Genomic DNA, 19,886 nt, shown 5'->3' with positions numbered 1-19,886 from the left:
CTTTTCGGGGTTCACCGACACCCCTTCCTTCGATATAACATGTCCTAGGAAGGCGGTTTGCTCGAGCCAAAATCCACACTTGCTCAATTTCGCATACAACTTCTTTTCCCTGAGTACCTGTAGGACTTGGGCAAGATGATGAGCATGTTCTTCCCTACTTTTTGAGTAGACTAAGATATCATCGATGACAAATTGATCCAAGAATTCTCTGAAGATTCTGTTCATTAGATCCATAAAGATGGCCGGGGCGTTGGTTAGCCCAAACGGCATAACCAGGAACTCATAGTGTCCGTACCTGGTTCGGAATGCCGTCTTGGGGATGTCTTCTGCTCTCACTTTTACCTGATGGTAACCTAATCGTATATCTATTTTAGAAAAGACATGTGCACCCTGCAACTGATCGAAAAGGTCATTAATCCGGGGAAGAGGGTACTTGTTCTTAATTGTTACCTTGTTTATCCTTCTGTAATCAATGCACAGTCTCAACGTTCCATCCCCTTTCTTTGCAAAAGTAACCCCGGCACCCCATGGGGAAATGCTGTGTCTAATGAAGCCACTGTTTTGTAGCTCAGTGATCTGTTTCCTTAGTTCTTCCATCTCGATGCGGCTCATTCGGTAAGGAGCTACCGAGATGGGCTGGGTTCCTGGCTGTAAGTCTATGGTGAACTCGACCTCTCTGTCCCCTGGTAGACCGGGCAGTTCATCCGGAAATACGTCTGGAAAGTCTCAGACTACTGGAATCTCTTGGATACAAACTTTTTTCTTGGGTTTACCTAGTTAGAGAAAATACAAGATTAAGGCACTGGGAATTAAGAAGAAAAGAATTTGCCATTAGGGGAAATCAGTACCGAATAATTTTATTAACTTGTAAATGACTCCTCGTTGGGAGGATTAAATACAATCTTTTTGTTAAAGCAGTCTATGGTGGCGTGATACGCCGCTAGCCAATCCATTCCTAGGATTACATCAAAATCCCCTGTGTCTAACCCTATCAGGTCTACCCTCAATTTTCTATCTGCTATCTCCACGACACATGCCCTGTAGACAACCTCTCCTAGCAATGTCTCCCCCCCAGCGGTAGATACAAGCAATAATGAATCAAGTCTATCAGGTGATACACAAATTTTGGAAGTAAGAACATGTGAAATAAAAGAATGTGATGCACCAGTATCAAACAAAACATGAGCAATGTGGCCAGAGATAGTATACATACCATGTACCACGTCCGGGTCTGCGTCGGCATCCTTCTGGGTAAGGTTGTAAACTCTGCCCTGGATTGGAGGGCTCCCTTGATTCTGGTTCCTAGGGCACTCCCTTGCATAGTGCTGGGCACTGCCGCATATGCAATAGGTGTTGTTGAGGCGGTAGCAGGGTCGGTCCCCATGATCCCTGCCGCAGTACTGGCAGATCTTCCCACGTGCTGCCCCTGTAGCCTGAGGAGGGGCCTGGACAGTGGGTCTGGGCCTCTTACTGGGTTGGACAGGCATGGTAGGCGCTGGCCTGCGGAGCGGGGCTGAGGGTCGGGAACTTCCCGCTAGCTGAGGGCGGGTGGCGGCAGCCGGCTTTTGGTTCGTCTTCTCCGGCGATGGCAGGTGGCTAGGGTTTGGGGTCTGGTATGGGGGTCTTATTTATACCATTTTTCTTTTTGATCTCAGCCGTCCATTTTGATTAAATCTGGGCCGTCCGTGCGCGCGATTGATCTGGGCCGTCCGATCGCGCGCACGCGGATCGCCAACGTGGCCCGTCCCCGGTCGACGTGGTTTTGCCACGTGGCAGGTCCTGGTTGGCCAGGACTGCTGACTGGGTATGCTGACGTGGCTGCTGACGTGGCACGCGCGTTTTTTTTTTTCTCTTTTTTTTCTCTTCTTCTTAAATTTCCACGGGCGCTACAGTTACAATTTTTTTCAATACACTTTTGTTATTTAGGTTTTTTGTTAATTATAAATATTTAAATTTCTATTATTTATTAATAAGAAAAATTAAAATAATCAAATTGTATTTTGATATTTAAATACAAATAATTAAATACGAAGAACTAATTTATATTTTATTATTGTCAATATCTTCTTCCACTAGAATATTGGTTTTTTCCAGGAAGTTTCCTGCAACCCCACTTCAACGTATATCATCACCTCAACAAATTCAATTGCATCTCACCACCTGATCTCCTTCCTATTCGCACACCAGATTCATCTTTCTCCAGATCAAATGATCTCTCTCTTGCATTTCAGGTATATAACATATATATATATATATAATCAGTTAGAATATAATACTAATTAATAATTCTAATCACTGTTAATTGTACAATACTTATCCAATATTATCAAGTAATTAATATTCGTTTCTTAATTTCATTTGCTTGCGTGTTAATTACTATGATTCTCTCGATGGGTTTCTGCATATTATTTAATATTCAAAGTCTTTGTTGCTTAAATGAAAAATATTCTAAGTCTTTTTTTTCTAATTGAGTATTTCTTCGTGTCGTTTAACAAGCTTTTTGTCTGCGTACTGGGAGAGAAAAAGAGGGATGGGCAGATTCGATCAAATCCATGGCTTCAGATCACAGCTCAAGAATCTCTTTTAATGGAGTAAGGCACGTATTTTTCTTCTTTTACTTTTTCTTTTCCATCATTTGGGTATGGCATATTCTTCATTCATTAACCCTTTTTTTTTTTTTTTTCTTTTCTAATTATTAATTAATTACTAAAAGATACCAATTGAAATTAGTTCAACTTCAAGTAATAAAACTTTGATTTGATTTATGTTAGTTTATAATTGTGAATACAAATTTAAATAAATATATTAAGTCAATATTATAAGTTAGTACGCTTTATCAAAAAATTAGAGACGAACTTAATTTTTGTGTGTTAATTTAATAACTACGTAGTTGTGGTTAAAAAAATTAAAAAATTAAAAACCCAATTATTATATCATTTTAATTTTAAATTCACGATGCCAATTCCTTTTTTTTTTCTTTCTAAATAATATAGAAATTTTAGATAATAATGAAAATTTTACACTAAAAAATTATCTATAAATTAATAGACTTTGATCTAGTATATAATTTTTGAGTAATTTATTTCAAATTTTGTTAAATTTAAAATATATTGTGTAAATTCCACACAACCTTTTGTGCATTAGTACTATTATTATTTTTTTCTTTTAATAAAATTTACTTTTCTCTGTGATTAAACTAAAAAAATAATTTGTAAATAAGTTCTAAAAATTAAATATACTTTATCGTGTATGTATATGTGATATCTACCAAAACGACAGAAGATAAGTTGAGAACCACATGGTTTCTTGGTCCCCATTTTACCACAATTGTTTTTTATTTAAAAGAGGAAACTAATTGCATTAAAGATTGGAAATTTTGTTTTCCACATTTGAAAATAGTTTATCGTGTTGGAATACTTTCTTGGTCTTCTATTGTTTACATTTTACATATCTACTTTCGTTTTATTTTTTAATAAACAAATTAAATTAATTATATCATATTTATAACAAGTATTTATTCAACTCGTCACCTAATTGTCATATTTAGTCGTTAACAAGAGTGTTTAAGTTAATGTGAATGGAAGCACCGACCCAAGAATTTATTGGATGTCGTGATGGAATGGTAAGAAACTATTGCTTGTTTGGTGGAAAATTATTTTCAACTTTTAAATTTTAAATTTATATAATAATTTAATTAATTTTAAAATATTTTTTAATTTTATCCTTAATATTTGCCCTATTGATAAATTATTAAAACATTTATGGGAGTAAATATTTATGAAGTATTTTACATTTCTTTTTTATTGCAACTTTATTTATATGTAGATGATGGTTGGAAATAAATTGACGCATGCTATAAATAATAATTATCAATGACATTATAATTGTATTTTCAAAGTAAGCTATTGATGCAATTGCGCATGCTTTGTGAGGGATCATTTCCAATCTTATGGTAAGATTCCAATAATCTAGATTTAAACTATAAATAAATATATATATATATATGTATGTAAGATATAAATTATAAGTTTTTATGCTGTTTGGCTTTATTATAATTTTTTTTTATAATCTAATTAATGTAATTTAGAGCTTTATTTCACTCAAAAAAAATTAGTGCTTTATTAATTTTATTTTAAATTATTATTTTTATAAGTTTAATTGTAAAATATTTTATGTTTCTTTATTTATTTTTCAATTTAGTGTCTGATTTTTTAATTATGGCAATTAAATTATTAGCTTTTTTATTTAATTTTAAACTTAATAATTTTGTTAACTTATTTATTAACATAAACATATTTTAAATCACATTTTTTCTGCACGATAGTTATTTATTATTAATTTTATGGGTACTATATAGGTTAACATATTAAATTTAATTTTTTGAAAAAATAAGTTCGTATATTTATTAACTATATAATACATACACATAAATTATATATACAATAAAAATAATATCGAAATATGTTCAAGCTTTAAAAAATGAAAATTTGATAAATAAATATCTACCTCATATATTTTTATTTTCTATAACTTTTAACTCAACCAGCATGAATTTAATGACATGGTAATGACATATCCCAAATTATATTTATTTTAATATATATTTTGATTAAATAAATAATTTTAAAAAATAAATTGTTAGATACTCGATTGTAACTATTGAAATCTCAATGATTAATTTATTTTTTTTTTTATTTTTTTATTTTTTTTAAAAGAGCAATGTTATTGAATAATTTTTTAATAATTATATATTTCTGAAGTTTTAAGGTACTAAATAATGAACAAAATTATAAAATAGCAATTTGAAAACAAATAATCTTATGGTAAATAATTAAGATAAAAACATATCAAGAGAATTAATAGATACAAAAATTATGCATATGTTTACTCGTAATAGACTATATTATATAACTTAAAATGGATAAATCTTGGTGAATTCCCAAAAATTACAACTTTTAATATTTACATATATACCTCTTATCTAGAGAATACCTTGTAAAATTTAAATTATATTTTTGGATTGTTTAAACTTGATTTCTCATCCCTCGCAATATTTAACCTCATAATCATTTGTTTATTCATCTTTAAAATTTTATATATACAAAAAATAATTATTTTTTGTGTCTCTTTTTTTTTTAAATTAAAAATAATATTTAATATAGTCATGATTCAAACCGATTAACACGAATAAATGTGTTTTTTATATTAAATTAAAAAAAATTGAATCATCATAAAATTAATTTTATATATAATTTTGTATGTCGTTACATTGAAAAAATTAATTAAATACAAATTTATTTCTATCATATACCGAATCTAATAGTTGACTTTAAACAGAAAAATAAAATCTAACACTTTGACCTATATGTACATATCATAAGAATCATCTTCGAATATATATATATATATATATATATGTTTTTCTAGCACGTGAAAGAGAAAAATTATAAGATAGGACATGGCTAGGTTCCTAGTTTTAGTAAAGTAAAACCTTGTATCCTCAAACCATCCACGGTAAAATAAAAAGGTTCATGCATCCAATCAAGCTACTGTTAATTCCCAGCTTTAATTATTCAAAAAAAGTAAGTTTATTAGATACATTTATTTTTTTGCTCATAAGCATAATTTTGTATAAAATACTAAAAAAAGTTAAACACAATTGTTAATTAGTTTTATTTAGAAATTATATCCATTATGTTATAATAATTAGTGTAAATGTATTGTTTAATTAATAATATATATATATATATAAATATAAAGAAAATCTAGACCAATTATAGATAAAATTTTACTTTATCAAGTTCTCCCTCTCTTTTTGAAAATCATATAAAGTAGCCTGGTAACCCAGTACTTAATTGTAGACAAAGCAACTTTAGATTAAACAAAAATATATTTTGTCTCGACAGGTCTTCGTTTCAAATATATTATATTAATACAAATGTACATATAAACATATACATGTACATATATATATATATATATATATATCACCCGTTTCATTATATTCTAAACCTGCCATCTCCAAAACTTATCAAATATCATTTAGTAGTCTTCTAGCATTACTCAGCAGCTGTTCTTCGTCTGTTCATTACCCTCACAGTTCTGCTTCTTAGTTCATTTTTCTTATGGGAATAAAAAGAAAAACATAGTAGAAGAAACAGAAAAGAACTGGTAGGTACGGAAGCCAGTCAACATTTTCGCAATGTTCTTTCTACTTTTCTGCTCATATATTATATATGATCTATACATTTACCTGCTAACACCTTGGTTTCTTCCATTAAAACTTTTCTAAAAAGTTAGTTTTATTGTCTCATTAGGGGGGTATATATGATGATAATTTCATATTTTTGACTGATTATATGACAGCAAAGACAATATTAGTAACTTAAAATAAATAATAATTTAAGTAATTTATAGATTTTATCCCACAATGGTCTGAATGCAATATGCCTTAAATATATGATATACATACGTGTGTGTATCTATATTTACCCACTAATGCCTTGTTTTTTAGTGCATGGTTGTTAAACACAGAGTTTTCATTTACAACATAATTAATTCCATTTATTTCTTTATTAAAACAAAGCAAGAAAAATGCCGTCGTGTGATGGGATAGATATATTGTCTCGTGCATATTCTTATTAAAGACATAAGTAAATGCGACATAGATACACGCATATACATACATAAACTACATATGTACCTATACATATATATATATGCTTGATGGGATATTAACGCGGTTTTCCATCAGGCTGCATTTATTGGTTGATTGATATGGGGAAAAGACTCTCCGCTAATCGTTTCGTCTTCTGAAGAAAAACTCTGTCAAGCCACAAGGATTCTTCACTTCCTGGTACGTGTTTTTTCTCTCTGTAAACCTCTTAGTTTTTTTCCATGAGAACGTACTCTTCACCTTGCTAAAACGCTGCGTTTCAATAACATGGAGGCATAAGTATAATCTTCCGATCTATATGTATATGCATTTTCCTGGGTCTAATGTAGTTGATTCGATTCTGTGATTTCTATGCTCAAAACAAAATTTAAAGCGAGAGGGCATTCAAAAAACAGATGAATTGTAGAATTTAAAGAAGAGTCTCACTGCATTTAACAGGTCAAAACGCTGTCGTATAATCACGACATAGAAAAATTAAAAATAATATAGGTGACGAAATCTATGATCTCAGCCGTCACGTGTCTGTCTTTAGTAGTCTCCAGTGTCGGCATGTGAGAATGGTGGTTTCCTATCGAAGGAGTCGTGTTCTTGTCGTTTCTAAACTCTTTTTCAATGCGGTGTCGCATCGCATTTCCTATAAAATGAAACGTGCCACACATTTCTGGCTCTCGACATTGACGGTTTCCTATTTGGATGTGGATTTAACTTAACTATTAATTAATTTTTATGATTGTGATTATTAAACTTTTTGTCAATTATATTTTACTAAACCTATAATTTAATAATTTAAATAATAGTATTATCGAAATTTCATCCCGTACAGTTACTGTTAAACAGAAACAAAAAATAGAAAGTTTATTGTCAGTTTCCTAAAATAAAAGACACATAGCTTCTAGTTCGAGGTTGCCCTTGACCGACGCTACTGATTAGGATAAAGCACATCATCGTAGTAGACATAATTTTGTTTTGTCAAATTTTTGTTATGTATTTTACTCAGAATTTTGTTCTATAAAAATGTTTTTTTTTTTTTTTTTTTTTTGTCTCAAATAGAATATCGTCTTCCGTTGAAAATATATATTTAGCTAATATATACTCACATATAGTAATTTACATGTTAAATTTTAATATAAAATTGTATAATAATATATTTAATTATTTTTTAAAAAATACCATATAAGTAAAGACGTTGTACTTAATTTCACAAAAAAATTATACACGAGCACTCGCATAGAAATAAAAATATATTAAATTCTATTAATATTAGTAGAAATCGCCATTAAATATATATATTTGGGTGAAAACAAATATACAATCCCAATATGTATATATATATATATATATATATATATATATATATGAGGTATTGTACTTTGGTAAGATTGATGTCTTAATGCCGAGCTTAAATGCTCGTTCATACTATAAGTAGATACATGGTCAAACAATAGAAATAGCTTTATCTCACAACATATTATAACTTGGAGCCATGTAATGCTATAAATGAATGAAATGGCTATAGTAAAATTATAAATAATTATAGGTTTTTATATTTTGTTGTTATGTTATTTGAGTTTAATATCATTAATATTGTTGATGGATAATCAAATAACATAAGTAGTATAAATAAAGTTTTGTTTAATTAATTTTATTTAAATAATGTATAAAGTTTTACATACTACTTGAGAGTAATAAGAGATAATAAAAAAATATTTCTAAATCATACCAATAGAGTCTTGAGTTTTTTTTTTTTTTTTTTTTTTTTATAAGTATATATCAATGTAGTTCCCGTGTATAATATCATTTTTTTTTACAACAAAATTCAAATAAAAAATATATTGATTAGTATGAGTAAATTTTGACAATATTATTAACGATGTATAGTAAGAACTTTACTGTTGATAAGTGTAACACCCCGTTTTTTTTTTCAGCGTTGTAGTCTCAAATAGATTAGTATACAGAACACTCGTATCTTATTTCAAATCAATCACACACATAAAGAAAAATATTGCAACCAATTGATCAATTTCTAATAGAAATTCTCAACCTTAATCGCATCAATACAGTAGATTACAAATTTCATAAATCCTTATTTTACATGCGATTTACATTGCTACCAACTATGCAATTATCCCATTCTACTAATAGTAAACCCTGATCTATTTTCTCTATATGCTAAGTTCGTAATGAGTACATGTAACTCAATATAATAAATTTACTTCATCTGTAAATAATAGATAATGAGTACATATAACTCAATATAATAAATTTAAATCACAAGTATAGCAAGAAAACCTAATTAAAAACATATTCTTGTATGTTTTTCCTTCTCGTTACCTTAGTCATGCTTCATTCCTAACCACCACCCCCACTACTACTCCTCTAACTCTATGGTACTACCACGTCTCATCAGTAATCAATTGTTAATAATACTAGGTGTGGTCACCCCCTGACGTCATCCCTTCGGCCACTCACCCACACTGTTACCCTCATCCATCACCAGTATCGGCAACCATTCTTTACTTTTTCACCACTCGACCCCTACCTGGCCACCCACATACACCATTACTGTTTCTTTCTATCACCAACATCGGCGACTCAACCCGTTACCAAGCTGGAAACCCCCAAGCATCACCACTATTGGTGATCGACTTACCATTTTCAGATGACAACAACCAATATCGGTATCCCCAACTCAACCACCTCTAAGGCAACTTCAGCCCGTCCCTACTCAATATGCCCTGCATACATGTATATTTAACCCATACGCCAGGTATTCCAACATTAATTATTACCAAACCATCAACATTGTCATGCAATTCCCAAATTTATAAATATATTTACGGAATACACACCAATATACACCCACACAACACACATCCACACACAACACATTTACACAAATACACATCTACACCAAATACTCACACACACAACTCCTACATACCTACACTCACTGTTCCCTAACCTTCATAATACTCACACATACAATTCTCAAATTTACAAACATATTTACATAATATACGTCCATACACACCCACACTCAGTACATTTACACAAATACACATCTACAGCAAATACTCACACACACAACCCCTACATGCCTACACTCATTGTTTCCAACCGTTCCACTCTCAGTCCCTCTTTTTTCTCTTCTTTGTTTTTCTCGACTTCCAGCATTCTTCTCCCTATCATTATCAATCTTTCACAGCCCTTCGCCTCTCCCTATCTCTCTTTCAGCATTTCGCCTCTTATTCTCCCGTACTCATTCTATTTCCAACCGTTCCACTTTCAGTCTCTCTCTTCCCTCCTATTTGTTTTTCTCGGCTTCCAACACTCTTCTCCCTATCATTATCAATCTCTCACAGCCCTTCGCCTCTCCCTCTCTCTCTCTCTCTCAGTATTTCGCCTTCCATTCTTCCGTATTTGTTTTACTTCTCCAGATTCACATTAATTCACCTCGCCTCTCCATGGACTCTCTTACATCTATTCACTCACCGCCCTCATTTCTTTAATCATAACAGAAACTTACCGTCACTTTCCCATTCCTCACTTCCTCTGCTTCCTTCCCTAATTCCTCGCACTGTCTAGACGACACCTCACCGTACCTATTAATCTCTACTCTCGCGGCTTCCTCCATTTCTCTTCACTCCCAACTCTAACCGAACTGTTCTGCCACTCACGATCTCTTTCCACTCTCCTATTCCATCAATCACTATTTTATAATTCAATTTCTTTGGCTATTTAGACATTCCTTCAACATTTGTAGTCACAATTTCACATTTCATCATCATCCTATACTCGATATTTAATTTTACCATATCTCCGATCTCCATCGTTTTCTGCTTCTCCGTAGCTCACACCGTTGCCTTCCACATTCTCTCGCTCTCTTTTCTCGTTCCTTCCCTCTCCGACTTTTCTCTATCTCGAATAATATTCTATCACAAACGTCATAATTCTCTTTCCCGTTATTCCCTTTTATTTCCTCCTCTGTTTTTTCTTTTTCTTTTCTCTTTTTTTTTCTTCCTCCTATTTATACTCCATCTACTACTCATCTTGGCCGTCCATCCCATCTCACCATCTACACTCATCCTAGCCCTCCATTCCCTCTCACAAACCCCACCTATCTTAGCCGTCCATCTCATCCTCCAAACGACATCGTTCGCTCCTCTTCCTCTCCCAAGTGTATATATATATATATATATTGTTTATATATTATTATTATTCTTACCATATATATATATATATAAATACATTTTTTTCTCCATCCAAATCTCAGTTACTATAATAAGTCACAGATATATCATTATGATGTTTCGTCATATTTTCTAAAAGAGTTATCTTTTGCATAAACAAAAATTTGATGTTAGAGTTTAATGACTTTTATTTAATTCATCTATCTTGTCGTATATATTATAATAACATATTGATTTGTTTAGCTAAGTTTACCACTCAATATTAGTTGTACAAAAATTTAACTTCATATAAAAATACATATTTTCATAATTTGTTTTGAGATAAAGCTCATAAAAAAATAGTATATCGTCGTATTTACATATATTAAGCAACTTTGACATCGTATAGTTGTGTGTGATAAAAAGATTGTACACATTTTAAAAAACTACATTATATTTTTTTTAAGATAAAAAATATATATAAGTACTAATAAAATTTGTATAGGTGTTAGATAAAAAAAGAAAAAAATTATATCATACAAAGCATTAAAAAATAAAAAATAAAATATAAGTGTCCAACTACGAAACAAAGCACAGAAAAACAAAAGTAGAACTAATAATTAAAAGGTAGATATCAATAGTAACGTATTTCATGATTTTTTTTACTACTTTTATAAGTTAGTCTATAATTTTTATAATTATTACAATAAAAATAAATAATTTTGATAACTTATTCGAGTTAATGTTTTCTCTATCTTGATACCCCTCAATTCAGATTATATAAACATGTTCGATTTAATTTGCTTTGCACTTATTATAAATTTAACTCACTCGACATTTACAACGATAATTTTTTATATATATATATATATTTGTTAAATAGTGAAAATATATCAAAATATATTTATGTTAATAAATAAATTAATTAAATAATAAATTAAAAAATTAAAATTCAATTATAGAATTAATTAATCAGTAACCGAATCTAAGAAATAATTAAAACTCAATAACAATCTTTAAAGTTAAGCTTTTTGAAATATTTACCTTAGCTTTTGGAGGAAGGTGTAAATTAGAGATCCGCCGGTTAAATATAAATGATGAGAAATATTTATTTCTAAAAATAAAAAATTAATTAATGATTTCGTGTAACCGTACTCACAATACAATAAATATATATTTTATTTCGACCGACATTACCAAAATTTAAATTTTTTTATTATTATTTCCTCGCCCATTATTCTCGAATTGTCAAGGTTTCTTGATAATAATAAAAAAACATATTTTATAAAATAAAAAAAAAATGTCGCCTTCCCCTCATTCACGCCACGTGACAAGCACATACCATTGATGACGATTGATGACAGGACAACCGTCCGATGGGGACACGATGTCAGCGTGAAATGATGGTCCATTTGAGAGAGAACTCATGCGTGGCATCGAAGCATAACCCCCACCACCCAAAAAGAGGAAACCACGTTATTTATTACTTGCCTCCATTCTTAAGCTAAGCACACAACCCTAACATGACCAACTAAACAAAAAGTGTAACCAAACCAAAAGAAACAGCGTGAATGACTAAATTAATATGCGAAAGTTTTAAGGAAAAAACGCGTTTCGAATCCATGCTCTTTTTTATTTTTTATTTTTTTTAAAAAAGAACATAAAATAAATAATTTAAAATGCACATTTCTCGTTTCCGTATTTAGAGTGGACTCTTGCTATTGACTGATTTTCATGGCAGAAGATTTTCAGGAGGAGCAATTAAGAAGAAGGAAGAAGAAGAAGAAGAAGAAGATAGACAGTCTTCCGTTTGTCTTTTCATTGAAACACTAATCCGTAACCGCAGGTATGTGTACGTATTTCGTACAAGCGGAAGAATAACGGGAGGTTAAAACGTTTCTTTTTTCTACAGTATACATTTTTGTCTATTTCTTCGATGTGTGTCAATATAAAATGAAATTACCATATTATCCGTCGGTTTGCCTTCTGGCTTCTCCTAGGAGGTTCTATTGTGTGAAATGTGAACTGAGGAGCGAAGAACACGTTTGAGCGACTTTTTTATACTGGTTGAAACATGTGTTCGTCGACCTACTAGTCGTTTTACAACTGTGAAAGTAAGTGAGGTTTGAAAAAGTATAGCAAAAAAGCGATAGGTAACATGGAAATGTCAAGGAACAGGAAGAAACTGCTCTGGGAACTGTTCTCTGGTTTCTAATTAGACTCTATATTATTTCGAAATATTTTTGGTTTCTGATTTGCGGCGAGCAAGAATTTTCGAGGAGGAGAGGTTTGCGGCGTGAATTTCGAGGGAGAAAATATCTTAAAAGATTTGCAGGAGAGGGTTATTCGGGGATAAGATTTAGGGCGCAGGGGAATTGTACGTGTTGTGTGCTTTATAGGTGTTGCTGTGACGAAGTAGCGAGTGCATTTTTTGTTTTGTTATGATAGTGGAGTGAATGAGGTGTGATAAGAGGGTTCGATAGGGACTGACGGTGTCATCTCTCCTGCGACAGCAATGAGTACCTTAATTAAGGGGTCGCCGTACCGGCGACATCAAGATTTGGAGGCGGGAAGCAGCCGTTCCACCGATTTTGTTGACGATGGTTCATCTGATCCGTTCGACATCGCCAGCACTAAGAATGTTTCCATAGAACGCCTCCGCAGATGGAGAGTAATGCTCTTATCTCTCTCTTATTTCGAAATTTGTGATGTGTGCTGAATTGCTGTTTCTTCGTGCATGTTTTTGGTGTTGATGGTTTTCTTCAGGCGTTTGTTTGTGATATTTTTACTAAACAGTTGAATATGTTTAGCAAATGGAATACATGTGTATTTTCTTCAATTTGTATATAAGCTGTTCTGTAACTGTTTTACAATTAGGTCTCTGTCTATCCGATTCCTTCTACCAGTATGTAGTTCCTTTTTTCCAATTTATTTTCAAAAGTTTTTGGATACTTATCGGTAGTTTAGTGTTTCCATATTAGTAATCTCGTTTTTGTTTGGAGTAGGACTGGATGCCACTCTTTCTTCCACTAGCTAGGAATACATGTTAGGGTGAAATTAGTTGGTTGAATCAAAATTCACATAGCAATAGAGGGACAGTTACAGTATTAGCATATGAAGGAAGAATATACAAATATAGGTACTACCATGTTTTCTTTAGGAGTTATGGGAAGAAAGAAATGACATGTTTCTTGTGTAGATATTGGTTATGAAGTTATGAGGAGAGAGCTGACTTTTTCAAAAAATAATCATCAAGAATGTCTAGATATTGGTTTAGCTGTTCAAGTAGCATAACAGTTTGTTGGCTGCTTTTATTATGTTTCTCAGATATTTGTTGGGCGTTGATGGGGAGAGCTTGTGCAGATTTAGTAGAACCTTTGTTTTAGTAACTGTCACTATACATGTTTGGGGTCATTGCCGCTCCCAAGTTTGGGGTTTCCTGTGGTAACTGTAAGAGATTTGGATTTGACCTAAGAAATGACTTATAGGTGCTTTATTCAGACATAAATATATAATAATAGTTTGTCTAAGATTTTTCACCTGGATGGACACTTTTGTTACTAACTATTCCTATGGCATCAAGAACCAAGATGCTTGTATAAATTTAGATGGAAATTGTTTATACATTTTTATAAAGACTAATAATTTGATCATATTTTCTTTTTGGTCCTCGTCTTGTTATGCCTATGTTGTATTTTTATTTTGATTCATATTTGCACATCCTGTTTTAAGTATTGATGTTGGTTAAAAATTGTTTCTTGTAGCAAGCTGCGCTTGTGCTAAATGCTTCTCGTCGGTTCAGATACACCTTAGACTTAAAAAAGGAAGAAGAGAAGAAACAAATATTAAGGAAGATTAGAGCACATGCACAGGCAATAAGGGTATACATTTTCCCAACTTGGTTATTGTTCTATGCAGTCGCCATTATCATTTAGTATCTAATCTGTGTGTTTTTGCTATGTTAGGCTGCATATCTTTTTAAAGCAGCAGGGGAACGAGTAAATGGTACTCAACTTTCCTTTTAAATTCATTTATAAAATCAAGTTGCAAAACAGAGCAATGTAATTAGGTAATCTGGAAAGAACTTGCGAGGTCCAAGAGTGGCAGTAATGATATTTGATCATCCATTTCCCAAATTTTCAAATTCTGAAAAAGATGAATGTTCCACATTCCTAACCATTCACCTCCATACATAATTACCGACTAGGGCCTTTTTACTTCTAGCAAGGCTGAGCACTCCTAGGAATTGGTCTTTCAAGGGCTCTTCATTGCACCAATGGTTCTCCTAGTCTCAGAATAATCTTTACCATCTGTCAAGTAGAGCTTCAATCCCTACTAGTGGACCTCCATAAGCTAGAGCCCTAGGCTTCCCTACTTAAAGCTTTCCTAGAAGGGGCATATTTAGCAGTAGTATGAATAACTTGGTTGTTTTATCTTTTAGGAATTCCACCTGCACCTTCAACGCCGACTGGCGATTTTGCAGTTGGACAGGAACAACTTGTGGCAATGTCAAGGGATCATAATCTTTCTGAGCTTCAGCAGTATGGGGGGGCAAGTCTGCAACCATAAATTGTTCATCTTAAATGCAATTTTATTATTTACTTATTCACATTTTCTTCTTTTGTTTTCTTTCTTTATTAGGTTAAAGGACTATCAGATTTGTTAAAAACAAACTTAGAGAAGGGAATTCCTGGAGATGATGACGACTTAGTGAAGCGGAGAAATATATTTGGCTCGAATACATATCCTCGAAAGAAAGGAAGGAGTTTCTGGGTATGATAAATTTCAAATTTGGTTCAACCTTTGAATTCTATTGTTATTTTTTCAAAGATTTTTTTCTTTATCTTTCTAGAGTATTTAAGTTTATATTTTATCTTCATTTTTTTCCTTCATGCGCATTACAGAGGTTCCTTTGGGAATCTTGGCAAGACCTTACATTGATCATATTGATGGTTGCTGCAGTAGCTTCTTTGGCGCTGGGTATTAAGTCTGAGGTGAGCCTTTCTTGGACATGGTAAATTATACAACATTTTAAGTGCATGTTCCTGATGCTCTTTAAGGGTTTTATGACTTAGTTTCTTGTGAGTTTTCTGTAAGTCTCTTCCAAAACATCATCTTATCTTCTTTGTTACTGATTTTAGAATCCGTTGCATTCTGTTTGACATCTTTTGTGCAAAATTGCAATTAATACATATCTTCTCTTTCGGACTTAATGATAATCGGTTTCTTTGATATTTAAATTATTCTTATTGCTTATTTTTGTTGAGTTTTCAAGCTTTGTGCTGTTTATTTTTTATAGGGTATCAAGGAAGGATGGTATGATGGTGGGAGCATTGCTTTTGCAGTTATTCTTGTCATTGTTGTGACCGGTATTGAACTGAATCTGTGATGCCTTTTACAAACAATAGTTTCAATCTCGATCTTGTTATCATACCATGCGCCTTTAGACTGGCTTTTATTTTTGAGGATTTAAACAAAAAGTATTGGGATGTATGCTTATCTTATTTAGGTACCCTATTATGTTCTGTAAATATTTTATCCTTGAATGTCAATTCTATTCTCCTGGATTGAAGTTATATCCCACCTATCTAAATGCATTGCCTTTTCTTTTTGCAGCTATCAGTGATTATAGACAATCTCTTCAGTTCCAAAATTTAAGTGAGGAGAAGAGAAATATACATTTGGAGGTTTGTCTTTGCGGCATTGTGTTTGATTGTGGATGTCAATGGCTTTTGTCGTTATATTTGAAGGAACACATCTGCAGGTTATTAGAGGTGGCAGAAGAGTTAATGTTTCAATATATGATATTGTGGTTGGAGATGTTATTCCTCTTAACATTGGTGATCAGGCAAGTGGGCTTTGGGTTTTTCCTTTTTCTTGCGTAAAAAAATTATTTGTATGATATAGGAAAATGATTCAGTGTTCTAAAGCCATCTATAGGTCCCTGCTGATGGAGTACTAATTTCGGGTCACTCCCTTTCAATTGATGAATCCAGCATGACTGGTGAAAGCAAAATTGTAAGCTGGACTTGTAATTGTATCATCAATAATAAATTGTTCTCTCTTCAACAACTATAAGGTTTATCGGTTGCTTTGTAGGTTCACAAGGACTCCAATAAGGATCCGTTTTTAATGTCTGGCTGTAAAGTAGCAGATGGTAGTGGCACAATGCTGGTAAACTTCGGATTTTTGTTTCTTTTTTGTTTCACGTTTATTAACTCTTTAACACAAATGGTGCAAATTGTGATATTTACTGGAGTACAGTTTCATGCTTATGGGTGGACTTGTAGAAAAAAAATTCGTACTTAGAGAAAGTTTGGCTAGGTTGAGAGATAAATGAGATTGGTTACAGAAATCTGATGATAGGGAGAAGTATTCTTAGTCAAAGCCTTCATAATCTTATGCAATAAAGTGATAATAAACATTTTCTTAAACATAAACAAATGATATTTTGTATTGCAGTACCTGATAATATTCAGATCACGACTTATATTTTACTTACCCCTAATGAAACCAGATTTTGGAGATTTATGTTTAATTCATCTAATAGGAAAAGAGAAAGATACAAAAATGATGACTTGATCTTTGACTTTGGCATTTCAATAGCACTTTTGCAAAAATGAAGCTGAAATATGCTTTTGATAGATTTGAATATAAAAGTTACAATATATAACTTTTTTTAAAAATAGTTTTTGCTTTTAACAAAAATTTGCGCTTAAACTCTGATAAGTTATTTTCACTAAATATAGTTTCTTTTAAAGTGACAGCAATTTTAAGATACTTCTATCAAACAGCAAATAACTTTTGACTAAAAGTTATTTTAGTGAACAACTATTTTAATAAAACTTTTAAAATTCAGAATATAAACTACAGCTGCCTCTCGTGCCGACTTAGTACGAACTCGTATTAGATGACGTCTATCTTCTTCGAAGAGCATAAGAGATACTGCATTATTAGGGTGTCAAAGCAATGGTGCTTGATTAGAACAGAAAAGGGAGTTTACGGTATGTCAAATATTTTATTAGGTCCTTAAGTCATCTGCAGAGTTAAGGGATTGACCAGTTAACAGAAGACACAGGGCCTAGGACATAAAACTCTATCGCTATCAGAAACTCTTGAACGCCATTTTATTCTCTTTCCAAATGACATAAAGTAGCCAAGGGGATAAGAGAAATAAGTAGTTTTCTCCTTTTATCAGCCGAGTTGCCTTGGAAAACCCACAAAACAGAGAAATTCTAGGAGAAGCATATAGTTTCAAGTATAATTCCATGGAAAGCAATTTGAGCGGGAAAGGGAAGCAAGGTGCTTGTAGAAGGGTTTCGCAAGAAGGCAGGCATTAGTGCCTAGCTTCCACTCCAGCACATTGGCCCAGAGGGAGGGAGTAAGCGCAAGGAAAGCTGATGCAGTCATTTTGGTTTCTGACAGGCCCAATTCCCCAAAGTACCTGACCTGTCAAATTGTGCTAACATTTCATTTTTCTTCTAGCCAAAAAGGACATATAAAGGAAGCATTAAGCTAGAACTCACTTGTGCAACCCTCGGAGGGAGAGAGTAAGCAAGAGGAAAGGTGATGCAAAAGTTTCTCTTCATCTTCCTACCAATCATTTAGGTTTTTGACAGGGCCAATTCCCCATAGTACCTGACCAGTCAAATAGAGAAAAGCTTGTGCTAACGCTTCATTTTCCTTCAAGTTAAAAAGGACACATCAAGGAAGCATTAAGCTAGGACTTACTTGTGCCAACTCTCATGGAGATGCAGCTATAGAACTCCACTCCATACCGACATCTTTAGATGCTTTGCCCCCAACCTGAATCATTCAATTCAGTCCCTAATCACCTTTCACCAAAAATCCTACTCAATTTGACATTAAACCTCCAAAGCCACTTGGCAAGAAATGTTGTCCTTAGAGAAAGGTTGCTTCATCCAAAAGGAAGTGGCATTAAGGTGCCTCAAAGCTTCTTTGCCACACAAACAGGAAAAGAGAACAGACAATACCTATCTTATGTAATTGATTTAAACTGATTTAAACATTGAGATTAAATGTATATCCTCTCCCTTTCTTTTTTCATCACTGAGGTCGAAACTTAAAGAAGTGTCTATCATACTAATCTGGACAAGTATCAGCATTTTTCCTCTCATGTGCATTAAATTGTTCAGTAAATAATACAAAATTTTTTGATATATCTACTGTTCCACTCTTTATACTGAAATGTTCTGTTACAACAAATTTCTTTTATGTTGTGAGCATCAGTTTAGTACTTCCTAAAAGATCGTGCAACACTTTGATTAATATGACGCCCTAAAGTTTTCTGATAAATCGCCACTAAATCTGGAGTTTAGTAGTATATCACTGTGTTTTTTCTTCCTTGCAAGAATTTGTATACATTTTTTTCTTCCTTGCGAGTTAAAATGAAATCATCCCTGGAAATTTGCTTAAGGTAGTCATCATGGGCGAGAATCACTTTGATAGAAGTAGGATGTAGAACAAAAATATTTCTTGAGTTCTATTCTAACTTGCTAATTGACATCTAAATCTAACTACGTAATAGAAGTTTTTAAAGAATATAACTCTTATTAGTTCCTTAAGAAACCAACTTCCTACTTAACTATAGATTCCAACTCCTTCCCTTTGTTGCTTTCGTGAATGCCATGCTTATATTTACTTTTAGCAAATTTATCCCGAGGCGCAAGTTGTGGATGATGTTACAACCTCATAGTGACCATTGCGAACGCAAGGATTCATTTAGCTTGTGGCGAAGGAAGAGGAACACCTTGCTGAATATTGGGAAATGTAGGAATAACAACTTGCTGAGCATGGCATGGGTTAAGAGAAGAGATATGGAACCAGATGCAACTTGGAAATAACATGTAGCTCAAGCTTATGAGCAACTTCTTGAGCACTGAACAATAGGGAAATACCCATGAAAACAGGGAGCTAATTTCTAAGTGTGCATACCTTATACCTAAGCAAGTATGATTGTATTGTCTGAGTTTTAGGAGGATCAAATCACCTACAGTGTATGAGGATCATAGGAATTCTTA

General features: G+C 32.6%; 1 protein-coding gene across 1 annotated transcript in view; it reads left to right on the top strand.

Moving 5' to 3' along the window:
* Window positions 1–2,090: 2,090 nt before the first annotated feature.
* LOC110809805 (calcium-transporting ATPase 8, plasma membrane-type-like) overlaps window positions 2,091–19,886 on the top strand; it is a 29,765-nt gene continuing 11,969 nt past the window's right edge. The window contains exons 1-15 of the mRNA XM_088207139.1: window positions 2,091–2,231; window positions 2,497–2,596; window positions 6,755–6,856; window positions 12,590–12,691; window positions 13,359–13,516; window positions 14,610–14,726; window positions 14,811–14,850; window positions 15,287–15,396; window positions 15,487–15,618; window positions 15,750–15,839; window positions 16,145–16,214; window positions 16,462–16,532; window positions 16,610–16,693; window positions 16,786–16,863; window positions 16,945–17,019. Coding sequence (XP_088063265.1) covers window positions 13,361–13,516; window positions 14,610–14,726; window positions 14,811–14,850; window positions 15,287–15,396; window positions 15,487–15,618; window positions 15,750–15,839; window positions 16,145–16,214; window positions 16,462–16,532; window positions 16,610–16,693; window positions 16,786–16,863; window positions 16,945–17,019 — 1,023 coding nt within the window. The 5' untranslated portion in view covers window positions 2,091–2,231; window positions 2,497–2,596; window positions 6,755–6,856; window positions 12,590–12,691; window positions 13,359–13,360. The remainder of the gene's footprint in view (window positions 2,232–2,496; window positions 2,597–6,754; window positions 6,857–12,589; window positions 12,692–13,358; window positions 13,517–14,609; window positions 14,727–14,810; window positions 14,851–15,286; window positions 15,397–15,486; window positions 15,619–15,749; window positions 15,840–16,144; window positions 16,215–16,461; window positions 16,533–16,609; window positions 16,694–16,785; window positions 16,864–16,944; window positions 17,020–19,886) is intronic.

This window comes from Carica papaya, chromosome 7, assembly GCF_054855325.1.
Source record: "Carica papaya isolate Zhongbai chromosome 7, ASM5485532v1, whole genome shotgun sequence".
Lineage (NCBI taxonomy): Eukaryota > Viridiplantae > Streptophyta > Magnoliopsida > Brassicales > Caricaceae > Carica > Carica papaya.
The sequence above is the reverse complement of the archived record's forward strand: the minus strand, read 5'-3'. Positions and strand labels throughout refer to the sequence as shown.